General features: G+C 44.6%; 1 protein-coding gene across 2 annotated transcripts in view; it reads left to right on the forward strand.

Annotated features, from left to right (window-relative positions):
• The window catches only part of C2cd3 (C2 domain containing 3 centriole elongation regulator), a 126,162-nt gene that overhangs the window by 79,775 nt on the left and 27,596 nt on the right, over window positions 1-18,791 (forward strand). For both annotated transcript variants that reach the window (XM_036187331.1, XM_036187338.1), the window contains 5 exons: window positions 2,507-2,836; window positions 8,548-8,686; window positions 10,499-10,563; window positions 13,933-14,138; window positions 15,110-15,243. In XM_036187331.1, the coding sequence (XP_036043224.1) occupies window positions 2,507-2,836; window positions 8,548-8,686; window positions 10,499-10,563; window positions 13,933-14,138; window positions 15,110-15,243 (874 nt within the window). The remainder of the gene's footprint in view (window positions 1-2,506; window positions 2,837-8,547; window positions 8,687-10,498; window positions 10,564-13,932; window positions 14,139-15,109; window positions 15,244-18,791) is intronic.

Genomic DNA, 18,791 nt, shown 5'->3' on the forward strand with positions numbered 1-18,791 from the left:
AATAAAGACTATGACCGTAAACAATGAATGTGAAGTGTAAGAACTAAAACGATGGTTGTTCTCAGATGGGACTGTGAAGGTTCATGGTCCTTACAGTTCGATTAAAGGACAGAATCTCAACCGAAGTGATTTAGGGTTTAGGAATAAGCCAGGGAGAGGGGAAAAGAATGGGTTGGGTTGGGTTGGGTTGGGTTGGGTTGGGTTGGGTTGGGTTGGTTTTTGTTTGAGACAGGGTCTCTCTACATACCCCTGACTGTCCTGGAATTCACTCTGTAGACCAGGCTGGTCTCAAACTCACAAAGATCCGCCTGCCTCTTGCTTCAGAATGCTGGGACCATGCCTAGCTAAGGAAGGTTTTCTAAAGAGAGGAAGAACAAGTATGAAGACACAGAGACGTGGAGCGGATAGTTATATTGCAGATACTCTAAGTAACCTGAATCAGCTGGGTCTCAGGGTATACAGGTTATAAAACACTGTGATAAAGCCAGAACAGTGGTCAAGAGAATTGGTCTTTCTTCCAGGAACTGTGAAAGGTTACTATAATGGGTTCTGGATAGAGAATTTTGCAGAGAGCTTTGCAGTCTGTCTAGTGACTGACATGTGGCATGAGTTGAAGGTAGTCAACTAAGTTCTTTTTCATTGGTGTTGTTGAGTCTCATGTATTACATAGCCCAAGGTCACCTTAAATTCACTGTGTAGCCAAGGATGACCTTGAACTCCAGGGCCTCCTACCTCTACTTCCAGAATGCTAGGATTTCAAGAGTGGACCACCATGTCTTGTTCAGGTGGTGTTGGGGATCAAACCCCGGGTCTTGTCAGCCTGGCAGGCCCTCTACACTGAGCTCATGGTAGCCCTGACTGGGTTCTGTACAAACATGACACTCACTCATTTTAACACTCCTGTAAGGTTAGTTGCTTCCCTGCTCTATACAGTTAAAGAAATGAGGGCGACCCTGTTTTACTGCAGCTAGGCTTCGCTCCTCTGACCCCTGGGGGGTTGGTTTGGTTTGTTGTTTTATTGTTGGTGTATGGTTTGGGTTTGGGTGTTGTTTTCTGCTTGCTTGCTTGCTTGCTTGGTGTTTTTGAAGCAAGGTGTCTCAGTGTAGCCTATATTGGTGTAGAGTTTGTGATATATCTCAGACTGGCCTTGAACTCATAATCCTCCTGTTTCAGCTTCCCAAGTGATGGGATTATAGGCATATGACTCTAACCTTTTGTTGGACAGATGGCCCAATCTAAAAAAAAAAGAAGAAATGAGTGAGTCTGGGTGATTGCTGGGTTCCTTTTGGGCCCAGCAGATGTAAGTCCGGCCCTATGAAGTATCTCTTCAAATGCTACGTGACCTATTTTATCTAGGCCAGTTCAGGTCACTTCATAGAAACTAGAGGAAAAGTCTTTGAAGTAAATCAGGCTCACTTGATCTTTTTTTTGATAGGCTTTTAACTTCACTACAGAAGAAAATAGATATGGGACACAGAATACAGGTCAAGGGTTAGAATTCCATCACCAATACTCCCTTTTTTTATTAAGTTTCCAAAGAGGCTATTCAACTTTTCCAATTGTCTGTGTCTGTCGTACATTTCCATATCCCACTAGTTTAAGGTTTGTATCCATTTGAACAAAAGCCTTATACATTTGATGTATTTGTTAAATGTGTCATCCACATCCACCCAACCGGCCAACCTGTTCCCGTACACTGTTTAAACTTCCTGAGGAGAAGGACCCACTGGGTGGCATGTGAGCATCCTCCCTCTCATAGTGACTCTCATTTTCTGCTTGAAAGCCATGATTGCCATGGTAATCTACACTTTGTATCAAGAAGAGACTGTCAAGAGACAAAAAGTTCTGTCTTACTGCCATCTATGACAGGTAACATCTTTTTCCTCAAATAGGAGTCAATCTAGCAAAGCAAGCTTTAAGATTCAGAAGGAATTATTGATGCCATCTACTCTAAGTACAATCTCATTTTGAGATCCAGCAAACCAATGGAGTTCAAGGCCACTGATTATCGGGAGAATGACCCTGACAGTCCCATTGACTGTCTGAAATTCTGGCACAGAAAGGACTCAGCTATTAGTCCCCTTATCCTCTCTTCCTCTGCTGTCACTTCCTGCCTCCCCGTCCGTCAGTGACTCCTGGGGGAGGTAAAAGAGGCTTTGTGTGAGCCCTGGATAGCTTCCCACTGGGGAGAAATCTGAAAGGGGAAGCCTGTGTGCACACAGAAGACAGGCTCCTCTCGTCTCTTCCTTTGGTGTGTAAATTCTCTTCCACAGCAGTGCTGCCTGCCTGGTTCTGGCTTCAAACCAGAAATGTCACCACTTAATATTATTGGATATACTTGGACATAGTAGGGGCAAGAACAAAATTTTTACATATACCAACTTCAGATTCTTTCTGAAAATTGGTGTGTTGAGACCTGTGTTCTTATCACTGGAAAGAGGCCCGTAAGCAGCCTCCAAGAGTTCTTTTCTCTAACCCTGGCTTATTTGCCTCCATTCTCTTGCAGGTGTGTACCCTCTGTTTGGAAGAAATGCTCCCGACCTCTCTGGAGCTGCCTTGCGAGTTCACGTGGCTCTTTCCCCACACACTGAGCCCACGCGTGAGCTGGACTCCATGGACTGCAGCAGCCACAGTGAGTCGGAACAGCTCCCCAGCAAAAAGGATGAGCTCCATCTCTCTCTGCCCTGTGTCCTCCAGAAGTCTCCAGCCTCCACCCCGGTCCGCTGTACCAGCACAGCAGCTGAAGTGTGCCCCACCCACGAGGGCCCTCCCGAGTGCGATGGGACTTTTGCAGTCAGTATCCTGGTAGAGAGAGCCATGCACTTGAGCTTGAAAGGTATGTTCTATGTACTTACCCAAAAGCAGGTGTCCAGTTCCTTAGGGTACTCTCTGTCTTCAAAGAGCTTCCAGATTATGGCAGGACTGACAAGGATGGTTAAGCATCTTAGTCGATCATTCTATTTTCCAAGCCTGAAGGTTGAAGTAATGTGAAAGCCTTTCTGAGGTTAAATCTGACTTCACCAATTGTCTTGATGCTGCAGATCATAAATTCCTGTCCAGAAATCCAGGCGTCAGCCTTAGTGCTCCCCTCTTCCTTATCCACCAGGCGTGTCCACATCAAATAAATGGTTCTTTTTTTTTTTTTTTTTAATTTCTCATAAGTCTCTTCTTCCTCCCCCATTCCACACACTTAGGTCCTCGGTATGCACCCAAGACTAGGGTTCTTAGCACTGGGTCCGCAGGTCCCCAGGAGATTCATAAGGAAAACTTAGGGTTGATGATACTAGATAGGAAAAAATTCTATTAAGAGCAGTCCTGCAATGTTGACAGCCACAGAAATCACAAGCATCTTTGTGTCATTGTAGTGTCTTAGAATATCACTTTATTCTTCCCGGTTCTTTGAATGTATAGCACTTATTACCTACATCTAGGTTTCATCAGTAAAACATATACTTCTATATCACAAAGTTATTCTAAGTTTTGATAGCTACCAGTATAATTATATTTCTTTATAATCCTGTGTGTTTTGCATTATGCATTTTTAAAGAAACACTCTTAAACGAAGGGGCCCAAACGTCACCAGACTTCGAAGGTGTCTCTGGAAAACGGCCTCCTCCCTCCCTTTGCTAGCCTGGCATCCCCACTGAGATTGTCACTTGGCCGTCAGCTCCCTCTTGAGACCGCTTGCTTGTTCCAGCTCCACTCCCAAGGCTCAGGTCTAGCATTGCTGTGTACTAGAGGGCTGCCTGACAGAAGGCTCCCTCCTATCTGGTCCCTTACACCTGTTGTTCTCTGATTATCGCAGCGTTGGCCAGATGGTACTGACGTCTTTCCCCTGTTGTTCCTCTCTGCTGATAGCCTCTGTCTAGAGGAAAGGCCTTGAACTGGCCACTTGCATTCGTTCATTGAGCAGCAATATGAGCAGCAGTGTTGGCTCTGCAGTAAGCACTGTCTCGGTGCAGGGCAGAGCAGAGAACAGAGTAAGCATCATGTACCAGCCCTGTGATCCAGGCCCTGGCAGAAACAGCTCGAAGAAGACGAAGGACTTCTGCTTATAGTTTTAAAAGTTCAGTCATGGCTGCTTGGCCATGGAGGCCAGAGCATGTGGCACAGGCTTTTCTTCAGTTCTTGGCAGAAAATGCAAAAAAAAAATGGGGGCCTAGAACAAGATGCAGCCCCCAAGGACACACCCTGTACCCTACTTCATCCATCTAGGCCCCTCTCCTAAAGTTCTCACAAGCTCCAAAAATAGTATCACCAACCGAGGGCCTGGCACACAGCCCATGAGCATGTGGGAAAGTGTTCATACTCAAACCCTGACAGCTCTGCCCTGGCTGTTGCTCCCAGTACTCTCCTCCTCCTCCTCCTCCTCCTCTTTCTCACTCTGTCACCAAGGCTCTATGGCTGGCCAGCAGATCTGACCCTGTCTCTCCATCGGCTAAAATACTTGGTTGGTTTTCTGTCACCTGCAACCCTGGTAGCATGGCACACGAGGTCCTGCCCGTCTGTCCTCACCTGCCTTGCCAGCTTCCTTTCTCTCCATGTTTATCACACTCAGCAGCTTGTTTTGTGCCAGGGCCCTATTAAGTCTCAAAACTATCAAGCCTTCTGCTGTTTCTTCTACTAAAACAGCCTTTTTTCTCTCTCATTTGTCAGACTTGCTCCCTCTCCTAAAAAGAGTAGGCTGAAGTCATGCCAACACACTGACGCCCAACCCCATCGCACCCATTAGCAACAAGCCTGCCTCTGCACCCAAGGCTGCCCTGTAACACCACCACATTTTCAATGAGTCATGTTATTTTGTACTAAATACTGTCTCTGGTTCTCGTACTTGGCTCAGGGAGTGTGTTACTTGCTTTTGTGTCCTCAAATCCCGACGCTTGATACAGCTGAGCAAATGTAATCTCTTGCTCTGGGAATCTGAGCCATAGCCTCCCACATTTCTGGCTGACTTCACTTGTAATCTCTTGTTACTTGGCCTCTTCTAACAGCCAGGCCATGACACGTCAGGGCAGACCCCGACTTTCTGAGATTTCCTTTGTGTTCAGATATCTACTCTTGCAGTGATGATCCCATGTAGTCCTTTCCTCCATAAACATGTGTGCATCAGCCAGGTGGGGAGTGCAGAGCTGCTCCCTGTCTCTGACATGGCCCTCTCCATCATGGCATGACAGGGCTCCGCAGTGGGAAGTGGAGGGCCACGCCTGCCCTAGCTGAGTTGTGACTGTTTGTGACCTGGAGCAACCGCAGACCCACTTCTCATTTCCTCAGCTATCAAACATGATGATCACATGAGTTCATTGGAGTTCTTTTCTACTCCATCTTCCAAGAACATGGGGCTGAGGTGGGTGTGCTCTCTGCACAGTGTCGTACCTTGACAAGCTTTCCCAAGCATCATTTACATGCTTCAGCATCACATTGCATTTGCTCCTGCCTCCAACAGCATTCTCGTTGTGCCTGAACTTTCCAAGCCTTGGCGTGGAATGAACGATTTCTTTGTAGAAAGCATCACCCTGACGATTTATAGACAGCCCTAAAGCTTGAATGTAGAGCAATTGCAAACCTTCCATGGTCCCCACATTACAGAATCCCTGGGGAGCCCTCCTTTAAGAAGTAGCTTTCAACTGGGCAGTGGTGTTGTACACCTTTTATCCCAGCACTCAGAAGGCAGATACAGGTGGGTCTCTGCGAGTTCGAGACCAGCCTTGTTTACATGGTGAGTTTCAGAACAGCCAGGGCTGTTACACAGAGAAACCTTGTCTTGGGGGGGGGGGGCAGCTTTGAGACCAGTACAGTGGCATATACCTTTAGCCATAGCTACTCAAGAGGCTGAGGCAGGAGGGTTGCTTGATTCCAGGAGTTCAGAGCCAGCCTGCTCAACATAGCAAGACCCTGTCAAAAAAGAAGAGAAAGTCAACTTCAATAATCTTACTCTTTATGTGCTTCTATTACACAAGACAGGTGTTTTAAGCCCTGTTTTACAAATGAGACAGCTGAAAAAGAAAGGTCAAGTGCTTTCAAGCAATGTGAGTTACAGCTGGAGATAGATATTATGGAGACAGGTATTGTCTCTGTGTCTCTCTCCTCAGATCAGAACCAATTCTGACTCAGGTCGTGCACATTTGACACAGAAATGTCAAGTAATGCTAGATTCATAGAACAATACTAATTATTTTTTTTAAGATTTATTTATTTATTATGTATACAGAAGAGGGCACCAGATCTCATTATAGATGGTTGTGAGCCACCATGTGGGTGCTGGGAATTGAACTCAGGACCTCTGGAAGAGCAGTCGGTGCTCTTAACCTCTAAGCCATCTCTCCAGCCCTAATTATTTTATTTTTAAATGTTTATTTGTGTATTGATTGTGTCCATGCATATATACACACATGCCATGGTGCACATGTGGAGGTCAGAGGACTTGGGGAAGTGGTTGAGGGGGGTCAGTGAGGCAGGGTGTCTCCTTGTGTCGGCTGATGCTCTATGGTATGGGCCAGGCTAGCTGGCTGTGAACTTCCCAGAAGTTGTGTCTGGTTCCCATCTCAGTGGAGAAGTGCCCGAGTTACAGTTGCACACCACCAGCTTTAGATGATACCTGTGGTAAAGCTCGGTCAGCAGGCCTGTGTAGCGAGTTCTTATGCCTGCTGAGCCATCCCTCCATCCCTGGACTAAGAATTTTTAACATACAAGACCGGCCTGTGGAAGTTTTCACTGGCTTAAGTGCGTAAAGCTGGCTCATCTCACACCTCAGCTGCTCTCATTGTGTGTGTCCGCTGTATTGGGGTAGAATGAGTTTCTTCTGAAATGCCTTAAACAGTGCTTGAGTAGCCAGGTGATGGCAGTGCATGCCTTTAGTTCCAGCACTCGGGAGCCAGAGGCAGGCGGATCTTTGTTGAGTTCAAGGCCAGCCTGGTCTACAAAGCTAGTTCCAGAACAGCCAGGGCTACATGGAGAAACTCCAACTCAAAAAAAGCCCCCAAAAAGGGGGGGAGTGTTTCAGAACCTGACCCTTTCCAGAATGTAAACAAGCCCAGATGAGTTCTCATTCACAAGGGGAGAGCAGGTGAACCGGATAGACCTGCGCTGCCCAGGAGATTTCTTTATTGATGCCTGTTTGGCTAAAAGCTCTGGAGTTATTTCCTCCAAAGTCAAAACGGTAGTATTTTGTCTAGACCTCTACAAGTCGCTTCAAAGGTAAAACTTAGGGTGGATCTGGGGAGGCGCAGCATAAAAAAGATCAGAGCAATATTTATGTACCTCTAGAATTAGAATGTTATTATGGGAAGTGATTTGAGAGCATGTGTCCAGAAGAGAAACATGAGCTGAGAGAGCCAGATGAAATGGCAGTGGGAGAAAGGTCACTAGTGAGCCAGGCTTGGTGGCATAGTCCTGTAATTCCAATACTAAAGAGGCTGAGGCAGGAGGACTATGAATTTGAGGCCAGCTTGGGCTACATAATAGGAAGGGAGGAAAAAGGAAAGAAGGGAGGCACCTGAAAACATGTCAGGTAGAAAGAGCCGCTCAAGCAAAGACCAAAGGTAAGAGAGCTAGACGAGGTCGTGCTTACACGTATGAGGCCCCTTCCGGGACTCTGACACCTGGAAGCCCAGCTTCCTGACCTGGGGTCACAGCTCTTAGGGGTTGCATAACTGAGTGGGGATCACAGAGCATTTGACAGCAATGAAAGTCTTCTGATGGTACCGAGCACTAACAAATCGGTAGTATTTCTGGCAGCGTTTAATGCTTGACTTCATGGTAGCCTTGGTTCTGAACTCACACTGTATATCCAGTCACTACTCAAGGCCAACCATATGTTCTGAGTTACAGTGCATACAAAGCCTTCTGCTTTTGTATTTTGAGATGGGATCTCGCTATATAGCCCTAGCTGGCCTTGAACTCACAGAAATCCACCAGCCTCTGTCTTAGAGTGCTGAAAGTTAAAGGCGTGCGCCACGACACTCAGCAGTTTGATTGTGGAAAGCAGGCGTGTTTTCTTGTCACTGCTCCTCAGCATGTATCAAATTGCTCACCTCTGGATTGTAGTAGAGTGTTCGGCTTTTTTTCTTAATTGCTGAATTGAGTTCATAAGTAAATAAAAACCTTTCAATGAGTTTTAGCTTGGAATTAGGACAGAATTTCCAACATTTTTCTGAAATGGCCCTAAACATGCTTCTTTGTACTGTGTATTTACAAAGTAGCATTCACAGAATTGACAATTTCAAGTCAGATCAGCCACATCCTCAAGTATCAAGTATTCAACCAAGATTTCATTCCTTATGTAAAAATAAACAACCATGGCCATCTCACTAGTGTATAGATTGCTTTTATCTTTTATGAACAGTGAATTTATATGTATTTTAAAATGAACTTTTATAATTTTCTCTGAGTAAATACTGATTTCTATACCTATTTTAAATGTATATGCCTGCCCACCCAAGTCACATACAAATTTCTCAGATAAAAAGTAGTCCTAAGTAGATGGTAGAAGTAGAAGCCCTGCCCTAAAATACTGCCGTGTCTTCCCCCCCACCCCATGTTTTCTTTCAGGGAGCCCCTTGACAGAGCGGAAAGTGTCCATACCTAGTAGCTGTGTGTCCTTTGCAACAGCCACTGAGCCGTCTCCTGTCTACACCCATGTGGTTGAGAACACCGACTCACCCATCTGGAATTTTCAACAGCAGTCGAGGTTTGTGTTTTCTGATGTTTCTTATCTGTTTAGAATCAGCGTTTTGTTCTAAGAGACAAACTCAGAGCCAGAAATACAATAGAGACAATAATGTTTGAGCGGGACTGCAAAGTGCATCTTTATGCAGTCGTTTGGTCCCAGTGTTTTCAAGTTCATGACTTCCAGTGGTTAAAGGGCTTTTTGCAGTGGTACTGGTTTTTAAAAATGTACCACGTGTGTACATACATACCATGGCAAGTGCATGGAGGGCATTGGACAAATTGTGGGAATTGGTTCCCTTTGTCCCTTGTGGGTACCAGGGACAATTGAGTTGTCAGGTTTGGTGGCAAGTGCTTTTACCTGCTGAGCCATCTTGCTGGCCTTGTTTCAGTGTTTGTTTGTTTGTCTGTTTAAATTTATTTTATGTGTTTGAATGTTTTACCTGTATATATATGTATACATACATACATACATACATACATACATACATACATACATACATACATGTGTGTGTACCATGTCAGAGGAAGGTGGTGGCTCACAGATGGTTGTGAGCCACCGTGTGGGTACAGGGAATTGAACTGAGATCATCTGTAAGAACAACCAGTGCTCTTAACCACCGAGCCCATCTCCCCAGCCCCTTGTTTCAGTGTTTTCAGCTCTGACTGTTGCTCAAAAAATAGTGAGAGACAAGAGATATGCCTTGCTCTGGGAATGAAAATGAGTACAATTCTCTCTCCTGTTACGTTGTGGTCATCCTGGGACGAAGCACAAAAGTTAAAGGCCATACTCAAGTTGACAGTGTGTAAAAGAAGAAAGAAGGATGCTGGTAGGAAGGTTGCTCAGAAGAGGGCCGTGTAGGCCAGTGTGGAAGGCAGTGTGCCTCGTAAACAGAAGTGCAGAGCTAACTAGTAGAAGAGTGTAGACGTAGATTACGTAGATGAAGAAGCCAGGGTGGGGCAGTGTTCTAGGTAGAGAATTCATCTCAGTAAAGGAAAAGACCTTTAGTGCAAAGGGAAGAACCTGGTCTTTGGAACCAGAGAAACTTTGTATCCAACCACCTCCCTGCCATAACCTAGCTGTGTGAATTAAGTTACCTACTATCTCCAAACATCGAATTCCTCATCTTAAGGTGAATATAATTTTATAGGTAACTATAAAATCTAAATTAGATGAGTTTTTTTGAATATTGCTTAACCAGTCTTAATAACATAGACATAAAGCTCCTAAAGTTGATATAAAATACATACATGAATACTGTCTTTTAAAATATAAAGTTGCCAGTCCTGGTGGTACATGCCTTTAATCCCAGTACTCAGGATGCAGAGGCAGGTGGAGCTCTGTGCATTTGAGGCCAGCCTGGTCTACACAGCAAGTTTTAGGCCAGCCAGGGATACATAGTAAAACTGAAACATATACACGTACACGCACGGGGTGGGGAAGTCCAACTTTCTATTGAACGAAAGTTTGTTTTTTTCCCTTTACATGTCACTTGAAGATGGGAAGTCGTCATTTATATTCAGGTTTATTAAACAAGCTTTTTTAAGTATTATAAATGTTTACCTTTCACCAGCCTCAAGGTTTATATTGAGGCCAAATTTCCCATCCAATTGATCTATCAAATCCCACTGAATGAATGCCACTCCAGTTTCTAAGGCATCAGTTTCTTCTTGCAAAGTTTTCTTTGCTGCTTCTAACATTGCTTGGGTTTCTTCTTGAGAATATCTAAAGAAAACATCTCTAACCTGACAGGGTATCATCCTCAAATCTGAGTTCCATACTGTGGAAATTTCCTGTAGTTAACTCATGGTGATTGTTGGTTTTTTCTAACAGGTTGTCAAAAGAGCTGCTTCTGGACCCGCACCAAACCCTGGTCTTTAAAGTGTGGCATAAAGGAGGTATGAGTGCTATTCTGTGATCTTCTTTTCCAGATAAGGAGAGCCGTGGTACTGATGACTGCTGGAACACAGGTGTCTGGTAGAGGAGACTCACACAGAAGCCTCCATTATTCTCTTGTGGAAGTTAAATACTTAGGAGTCATATCTTTTAGACTACCTGCTTAATGTAGGAATCCAGTTACACTTGAGCCTTTCCAGTTGTATCTGTCTTTAACTGTAATGTACAGGACACATACAAGTGGTTCCCTCCACTTTGTTAGATCTTCTGTTGGCTCTGGCTTGTCAAGCAAGATCAGCAAAATATGAGGCCATAGTGACAGCTTGTCCCTCCTTGTTTTAAAAGCCTCCCTAAGAGGGAGTGCTGACATCATGGTCCTTGAACCTGTTTTTAATTAGCTACTATGGGTTGTTTGCTTGTTTTGAGGCAGGGTCTCACTGTAATCTGATCTGTCCTTTAACGCTACCCTCTTGCCTCCAACTCCCCAGTGCTGGGGTTGCAGGATGCACCACTACTTCAGAGGCCCAGCCTGGCTCTAGTAAGATAGCTCAATGTGGAAAGTGGCCACCAAACCAATAACCCACATGGTAGAAGAAGAGACCCAGTGCCACAAGCTGTGTTCTGACCTCCCGCCACATATGAGCTATGGTACATGCACTCTACCCTACCCCCCAAAATAAATAAATGTAACTTTTAAAATGTGAAGAAAATTAAAAGAAACATAAGCCAATAGTGTTAGGTGCATTGACTCTGAAGCCAGACTCTTTGGATGCAAATGTGAGTTCTGCCTCTGACTGTTGCAGTGGGATCTTGGATAAATGACTTGTCTGTGTTTCAGTTTCCATAGCTGTAAAGGAGGGATAATAATAGTGCCTACTTCAGAGGGTTCACGGAGTAAGGCCAGACAGCACATGTCCTGTTGGCTTCCTTGTGCCTGTGCAATGAATGGCAATCATCTAATGACTTTATACATATAACAGGGGACACGGCTCAGTCACTGGAGTGCTGCTGGGCAAGCATAGGAGCTTGAGTTTGGATCTCCAGCACCTACATAAAAGCTGCTCACAGCACTGGAGAGGTGGGAATAGCGCAGCCCTGGAGTTCATTAGCCAGCCTAGCCAAATCGGTGAGCTCCAGGTTCAGTGAGAGATCCTGTCTCGAAAAATAAGCTGGAACGTGACTGAGGAAGATACTAACATCAACACACACACACATATACACATGAAGGGGGAGGGGCCGGAGAGAGGAGAGCAAGTGCTGAAGCACAGCTCGGTGGAGCCAGGGTCTGAACACAGTTCTGACTGACTGCATAGCTGTCACTGCATTGCCTGATGCAGGGAAATGAGATGGCTTGGACACCCTGTCCTCTCCCACCCAGTCACTCCTTAAGTCTAGCTCCTCTAAGATTCTGCTAGCTCCTGGTTGTTTGGAGTCATCCACAGAGCACACCACTTTGTCTGCCAGTGTTCAGTTCCAGTATTGACTGAGGCCTGAAGGAGACCAGGAGTGCCCAGGGCAGGCAGGGCATCGCCGTGCCTTTCCCTGTGCTCCTGTGCGAGGGCTGCTCTGACTCTGGCTCTGAAGAGGAATTCTTTGTCACTGCTTTGCATTCACCTAAGACCCCGCCACTACCAGCCTTGCAGATGCAAGGACTGGTCCGAAGTCAGTTTCTCTAGATCAGCATAAGTAATTCCTGATGTATTTAACTGGGCTCCACACTCCTCCCTCCTTCCTTTCCTCCCTAATGTTCTATAGCAGTTGTCTGCCAGATGGGGTTCACCTCGTTCAATGGCAAGAGAGAAAGAATAAGGTCTGATTATATGCAGACCTAGGTTCAAATCTTCATTCTGCATTTGCCAACTGAGTGACCTGAGGTAGACCACTGTACCTCTTTTTCATCTTACTTATACAATTATAATATAGTACATTCTTTTGGGGTTACATGAAGATTAGGAATAATATCTGTAAATAACTTGGCACGTAAGTGCTGCTCAGTAAATGGAGCCACTTTTATTATGCTGCCACCGTGTTAGGGCTGCTGGGTATGGAGGATAAAATGCTGCCCTATCCTCAGGACCCCACTGATGCCTGTAAGCTCATGTTGTAAATGGATTCAAGGGAAATGCCTCAACCAGACAAGACAGATCATCTAACTGTCTAGGCCCGCCCACACAGATCCCCCAGACACCACAGAGAGCATCTAAAGAAGACCAGACTGTGCTCAGCAAGTGCTTGATTTCCTGTTCTTCCAGTTCCTATACCAAGTGATAGAATACAGAAGGCAGACAGCCATGGGGGATGCAAGAAGTGCAGTTAGCATGCTTGAACAAATGCAGGGCATGCTGGAACCTTTAACCCAGACTCAGAATATCAAAGCGGCTTCCCGTGTCTTACGTCACCCAACAGCTGGATCAACATGGGTCAGTATCCCATGCTGTTCTTCAGGGTTGTCTTTCTTTTATAACCGATTTACTTGGCTTTTACTTGATTGTAATACATATGTATGTATATTTTAGGAAGTGTGGGAAATACAGGCAACTATAAATAAGAAAGTGAAAATCTGCCAGGCAGTGGTGGCGCATGCCTTTAATCCCAGCACTCAGGAGGCAGAGGCAGGTGGATCTCTGAGTTCAAGGCCAGCCTGGTGTACAGAGCGAGATCCAGGACAGCCAGGGCTACACAGAGAAACTCAAAAAAAAAAAAAAAAAAAAAACGAGACAGAGAGAGAGAGAGAATGAGAATGTGAAAATTCTTGAAATTTCAAGACTACCCCTCATGTATCAGCATGCGCACATGTGCATGCACGCGCGCACACACACATACATGAAAAAATCATGGAGGCATGCTATGTCTATAGGAAAGTAGTACATGGGTTAGAATTTTTCTAGTTGCTTATATGAAGAATACAAAGTACAACTCTGTCAGCTCTTCTCTAACGCACCAAAACTGGTGCCTGAGATGTAGCTCAGTTTGTAGATGCTTGCCTAGCAAGTGTGAAGTCTAGGTTTGATCCCCAGGGCCACATAAATATAGCACAGTGACACAACTGTAGTTCTAGCATGTGTCTGTATCCCTAGCACTCAGGAGATAAAGGCAGAAAGATCAGAAGTTCAACTTGTCTGTGACTACAGAGCAAGTTCAAGACCAGCCTGGGATACTTGAAACCTTGCTGAAATAAGACAATGGGGTGGGGATAACCACAGCACAGAAAAGGACTCCTAACAGGCTCTGGCTCCCAAGCCTTTCAGCTCAGTGCCCGTGTTGTTGGGTGGCTCTAGTCATCTGAACCAGCCTCTCCATGTAGTCTCCAGTCTCAACAGGAGGAGGACATGGCCAGCCACACTACCAGCTCTTCTCTTTTCTCCCCACAGATGAGGAGAGAGTGATTGGCTTTGCCTCGGTGGACCTCTCCCCACTACTGTCTGGCTTTCAGTTTATCTGTGGCTGGTACAACATTACAGACTTCAGTGGAGAGTGCCAAGGGCAGATAAAGGTTGCTGTTTCCCCTCTGGAGTCTCTGATGCACTTAAAAGAAGAAAGACAAGCCAGGCGAGGGACGGCGGCCCCAGGATCCCTGGTAGGCTTCCTTGTTCACACTAATTGCAGGTCCACTGTAGTTGGAGTTTTTCTGCCTGGCCCAGTCAGGACAAATCTCTCTCACCCACCAGGCCCACAGTCGCTCAGACCCAACCAAGAAAACACACAGAGACTTACGTTGTTTACAAACTGTATGGCCGTGGCAGGCTGCTTGTTATCTACTTCTTCTATCTTAAATTAACCCATTTCTGTTAGTCTATACTTTGCCACGTGGCTCGTGGCTTACCAGTGTCTTTACATGTTGCTTTCCATAGCGGCGGCTGGTGGTGTCTCTCCCGAGCCTTCTACTTCCCAGAATTCTCTTCTCTCTTGTCCCGCCTATACGTCCTGCCTGACCACTGGCCAATCAGAACTTTATTTACACAGAGCGAGATCCACAGCAGTCCACTGTAAGAAGAGCCTTTATACTTCGTGCCACTTCCAGCTTACAGCCCACACTGTGTATAGACAACAACTTCCTGGCTTCGGGGTGAGGGTGTAAAAGAAGGGAGTTTTCCAGACTGCTCAGGAGGAGAACTCTTACTGCTATAATAGATTCTACTCACCTCTCACATTTGCCCCGCACAACATGGAATCAGTCAGTATTGAATGAGTGAGCGGGTGAGGAAGTGACCAAGAGTTCCTTTGTAAGGAGTCTTCTGATCAGTTCTGGTGACTACAAGATAAGAATATCACAGCCCAAGCCAGATGGTGGGGGCACACACCTTTAGTTGGAGCATGCGGGAGGCAGAGGCAGGGGGAGCTCTGTGATTTCCGGTCCAGCCAGGACTACACAGAGAAACCCTGTCTTGGTGATTATTAAGTTTAAATGAGACAATGTATATTGCTTGTTACATTGCTCAACACAGAGAGAGTAAACTCTACCAAGGGAATTTTCAAGTTTATGTCCGGCTTTGTTCTGAAGGCATTAGTGGTAGGTAACCAGTGCGCCATTTTTCATTGCTGCTGCAGGTACCAGTGTTCAGCCCCTTTTCGTTCCTTGCCTCTTCTGTATGTGACTCATTCCCTGGGCCCATTGCAAGGCACAGCCAAGGCCAGCTTGCTCACACTTCTCCAAAGGAGGTAGATGTCTCCTCTCCTGCAAGGTAATTGTTGATGGGAAAAACTGTCTTGTCATTCCTCTCTCCTTTATTAGAGGAGGACACCGGAGACGGGAAAGACTTCATGCGTAGACATACTGATTTTCAAGATCTCTGGAAATAACTTTGTAAGACAGGAACTAGAGTGTTTCTCCTGCCATTGAGAGATGGAGCACTCTCCTCTTGTCCTTAGATCCCTTCCACCTTTTATGAAAATTCTATCACCACCCCCCCAAAGAAAAAACTATATGCTTTGTTTAAAATGCTTGGTTCAAGGGCCAGGAGTGCAGCTCAGTTGGTAGCGTGCTTGCCTACCACGTGCAGGGCCCTGAGTTCAATCCTTAGCACCACATAAACCAGCTGTGGTGTTGCACACCTATGATCCCAGCCCTTGGGATATAGAGGCAGGAGGATCAGAATATTAAGGCCATCCTCTCCTACTTTGTCAGTTTGAAGTCAACCTAGGCTATATGAGACCCTGTCTAAAAAATAAAAATAAATTTTAAAATCCCAAACCATACACATACATGCTTATTAGCTCATTCTGTTCACGAAGGTAGCCGTGACAGTATGTGTGGATTTCTGGGCTAGTGTATGCTCCATCCTGTTAGAGAACAAGACCAAAAGTAAGATTGTTCCTTTTACCTCTCTCTTGCAGGCCTTGGTGTCCTCTACCAGAGGATTTTTCCCCACATTTTTCTTACCACTCAACAAAAAATATTCTCTCATAGGGCACATGCTTTTAATCTCAGCACACAGGAGGCAGAGGCAGGCAGATCTCTGAGTTCAAGGCCAGCCTGGTCTACATAAGGAGCTCCAGGACAGCCAGGGCTGCATAGTAGGACCATGTCTCAAATAGAAGAATCTTCTGTTATACAGCTGCCCCTGCAGGGGCTGTTACTAAGTAGACCCCTTGTCTGAGACAGACAGACACCCCCACACTGCTCCCCCTCTGTTTAGTACTTTGTAGTTTTCCGTGGTCACCATGGGAAGATAATTCTGTGTTTCAATTCCTGTGTTCAGCATTCTAGGCTCCAAGTGCTGCTTTGACCAGAGCCAGTCAAAGAAACAAGCTGAGGGGCTTGTTTCTAAGTGACACTGTTTAGTAACTTTAAAGCGAAGAATTTAGTAACTTGCTTCTTATCCACATAAAAATGCCCCAGTTAAATCAGAAAACCATACTGGCGTGTCTTTATTCTAATCCAGCCATCCACTCCAGGATGAGCTCCACGCCATCCCTAGCCACCTCCAGCTGTTTCTGAAACTGTCTCCCTCGGGGGGAAAAGGTGGTAAAGTCCTATGCTAGCTTTAGCCTAGACTAGCTATATATGACCTGATGCTAATTAATTACTTTGATTCTTTTTTAAGCTTTATTTATGTGTATGGGTGTTTTACCTGCATGTATGTCAGTGTATCACATGAGTGCTTATGTCCTTGAAGTCCAAAAGAGGGTGTGGGTCCTGTAGAGTTACAGACAGTTGTGATTCACCACATGGGTGCTGGGAGTTGAATCTGCGTCCTATGGAAGAGCAGCCCAAGCTCTTAACTACTGAGTCATTTCTTCAGCCCTTACTTTGGTTCTTTGAGCCTCAGTTTTCTTTTTTACTCAACAAAAACAATATATTCCCTCAAGGATTGTTATAAAGAGTAAATGAGAATAGAAATAAACTCATTTAATACACTTGTATAAGTCATCTGTTTGTTTTCACACCAATCTTACACAAGAAGTTTAATCCCTAGTAGTGCATGGCAGATGCCTAGAGTGCCTTTCTAAAGGTTTTGTGTGTTCGCTGTAATGGGAAGCTAGACAGCTCAGACAGCCGTCAGCAACTAGGTGAACAGAATGCCAAATAGTGGTGTATTCATAAAATAGAATGTAGCACAAAAAGAAATAATGTCATTAAGATAAATACTGAATCTCAACAGAGTTATGCTAGAAATAAAAGCTAGAAGAAAAGAGTTGAATGTAAAAATCCCACTTATATAAATTCTAGAGAATGCATACTAGTCCATAGCAGCAGAGAGCAAATGAACAGTGACCTAGCAATAGAGTGGGGTGAGCAAGGAGGGCAGGGGAAGGCGTGTCAAAAGGAGGAAGCTGTGGAGGGGTGGCTACATTATCTTGTAATGACTTACTTGAATGAAGGCCAAAGTCAAAACTCATCAAGTCGTACAATTTACATATGTTAAGTGTTTGGATTTTGGTTACATCTTAGTTAAAACAGTGGTTCTTAAACATTCCTATTTGGGAACTCTTTTGTACTTTTAAAAATTGACAACCCAGGCCAGGCTTGGTACTCACACCTTAATCCCAGTACTTGAAAGGCAGAGGCAAGCAAATCTCTTTGAGTTCGTACATAGTGAGTTCAAGCCAGCTGAGCCTACACAGTGAGGCTCTCACAAATAATAATAATTTGATGAGTCCACAGAGGTTTGTTTATATGGATTAAATCTTAACAATTTATTATATTACACATTTAAATTGAGAAAAAGTTTAAACATACAAAATCAATTATAAGTCTGTACACTGGCAATGAGGAATCAAAAATAAAATTGAAAAAACAATTACATTCGCGATAATAGCAGACAGGATAAATATTAATGAATACAGATATTTTCTGAAAACTATCAGTATATTGTTGAAAGATGGTAAAGATCTAAGTAAGCAGGATAATGTCCCATGTCCTTGGATTCATGAATTTAACATTTCTAAGATGTACTTCCAGAATTCTCTTGTGGGTTCAACATATCAAAATCCCTGTTGGTTTCTTTCTAGAAATGAATAAGTTGATTGTAAAATTCATGGAAATTTAAGATATGCAGAATAGACAAAACAACCTTTTAAAAAGAACAAAGTTCCCAATTCTACAAAGCTACAGTAAGAAAAACACAGCACAGGCTAGAAATAGGACCAGTGAAATAAAATTAATGTCAACTGAACTTTAGCAAGTGTGCTAAGACAGTTCAGTGAGGAAAGAGCAGGCTTCTGAGCAGTGCTGCAGCAGCCTGGTACCCAGCCCAGGCCGGGCCAGCCCCTGCAAGTGTCAGACACAAACCACCTCCAAATGGAAGTTGACACAGTAGCAAAACAAGAAAGTCTTCAAAGAAAACGTGGTCAGGGAACCTTTTGTGGGGTATTGATTCCCCAAATATGACAACAGAGGCACAAGCAACAAGAGAAGAACTGACTTACCCAAGTAAGACCTTGGATGCTGTAATGATACCATCAGGAAAGTAAGAGGAGGTGGGAAGGTAGCTCAGCAGTTAAGAGTGGTTCCTGCGGACACAAGTTCAGTTCCCAGCACCCACATCTTGGGGCTCATGGCCACTTGTAACTCCAAGTCCAAGGAATCCAACACCCTTTTCTGGCTTCCACAGCACCACACACATGACATACTTACACACACACAAAACAAAAATACTTTTTGAAGAAATTTAAAAATAGAAAGTAAAATGGAAACCCATAGAATGATTTTAAAATATAGCTCTAATAGGGATTATAACTAAACTACAAACAGAACTCGGGCAGTAATAAGAAACAAACATCCCATCTG

The sequence above is a fragment of the Onychomys torridus genome, chromosome 1 (assembly GCF_903995425.1).
Source record: "Onychomys torridus chromosome 1, mOncTor1.1, whole genome shotgun sequence".
Lineage (NCBI taxonomy): Eukaryota > Metazoa > Chordata > Mammalia > Rodentia > Cricetidae > Onychomys > Onychomys torridus.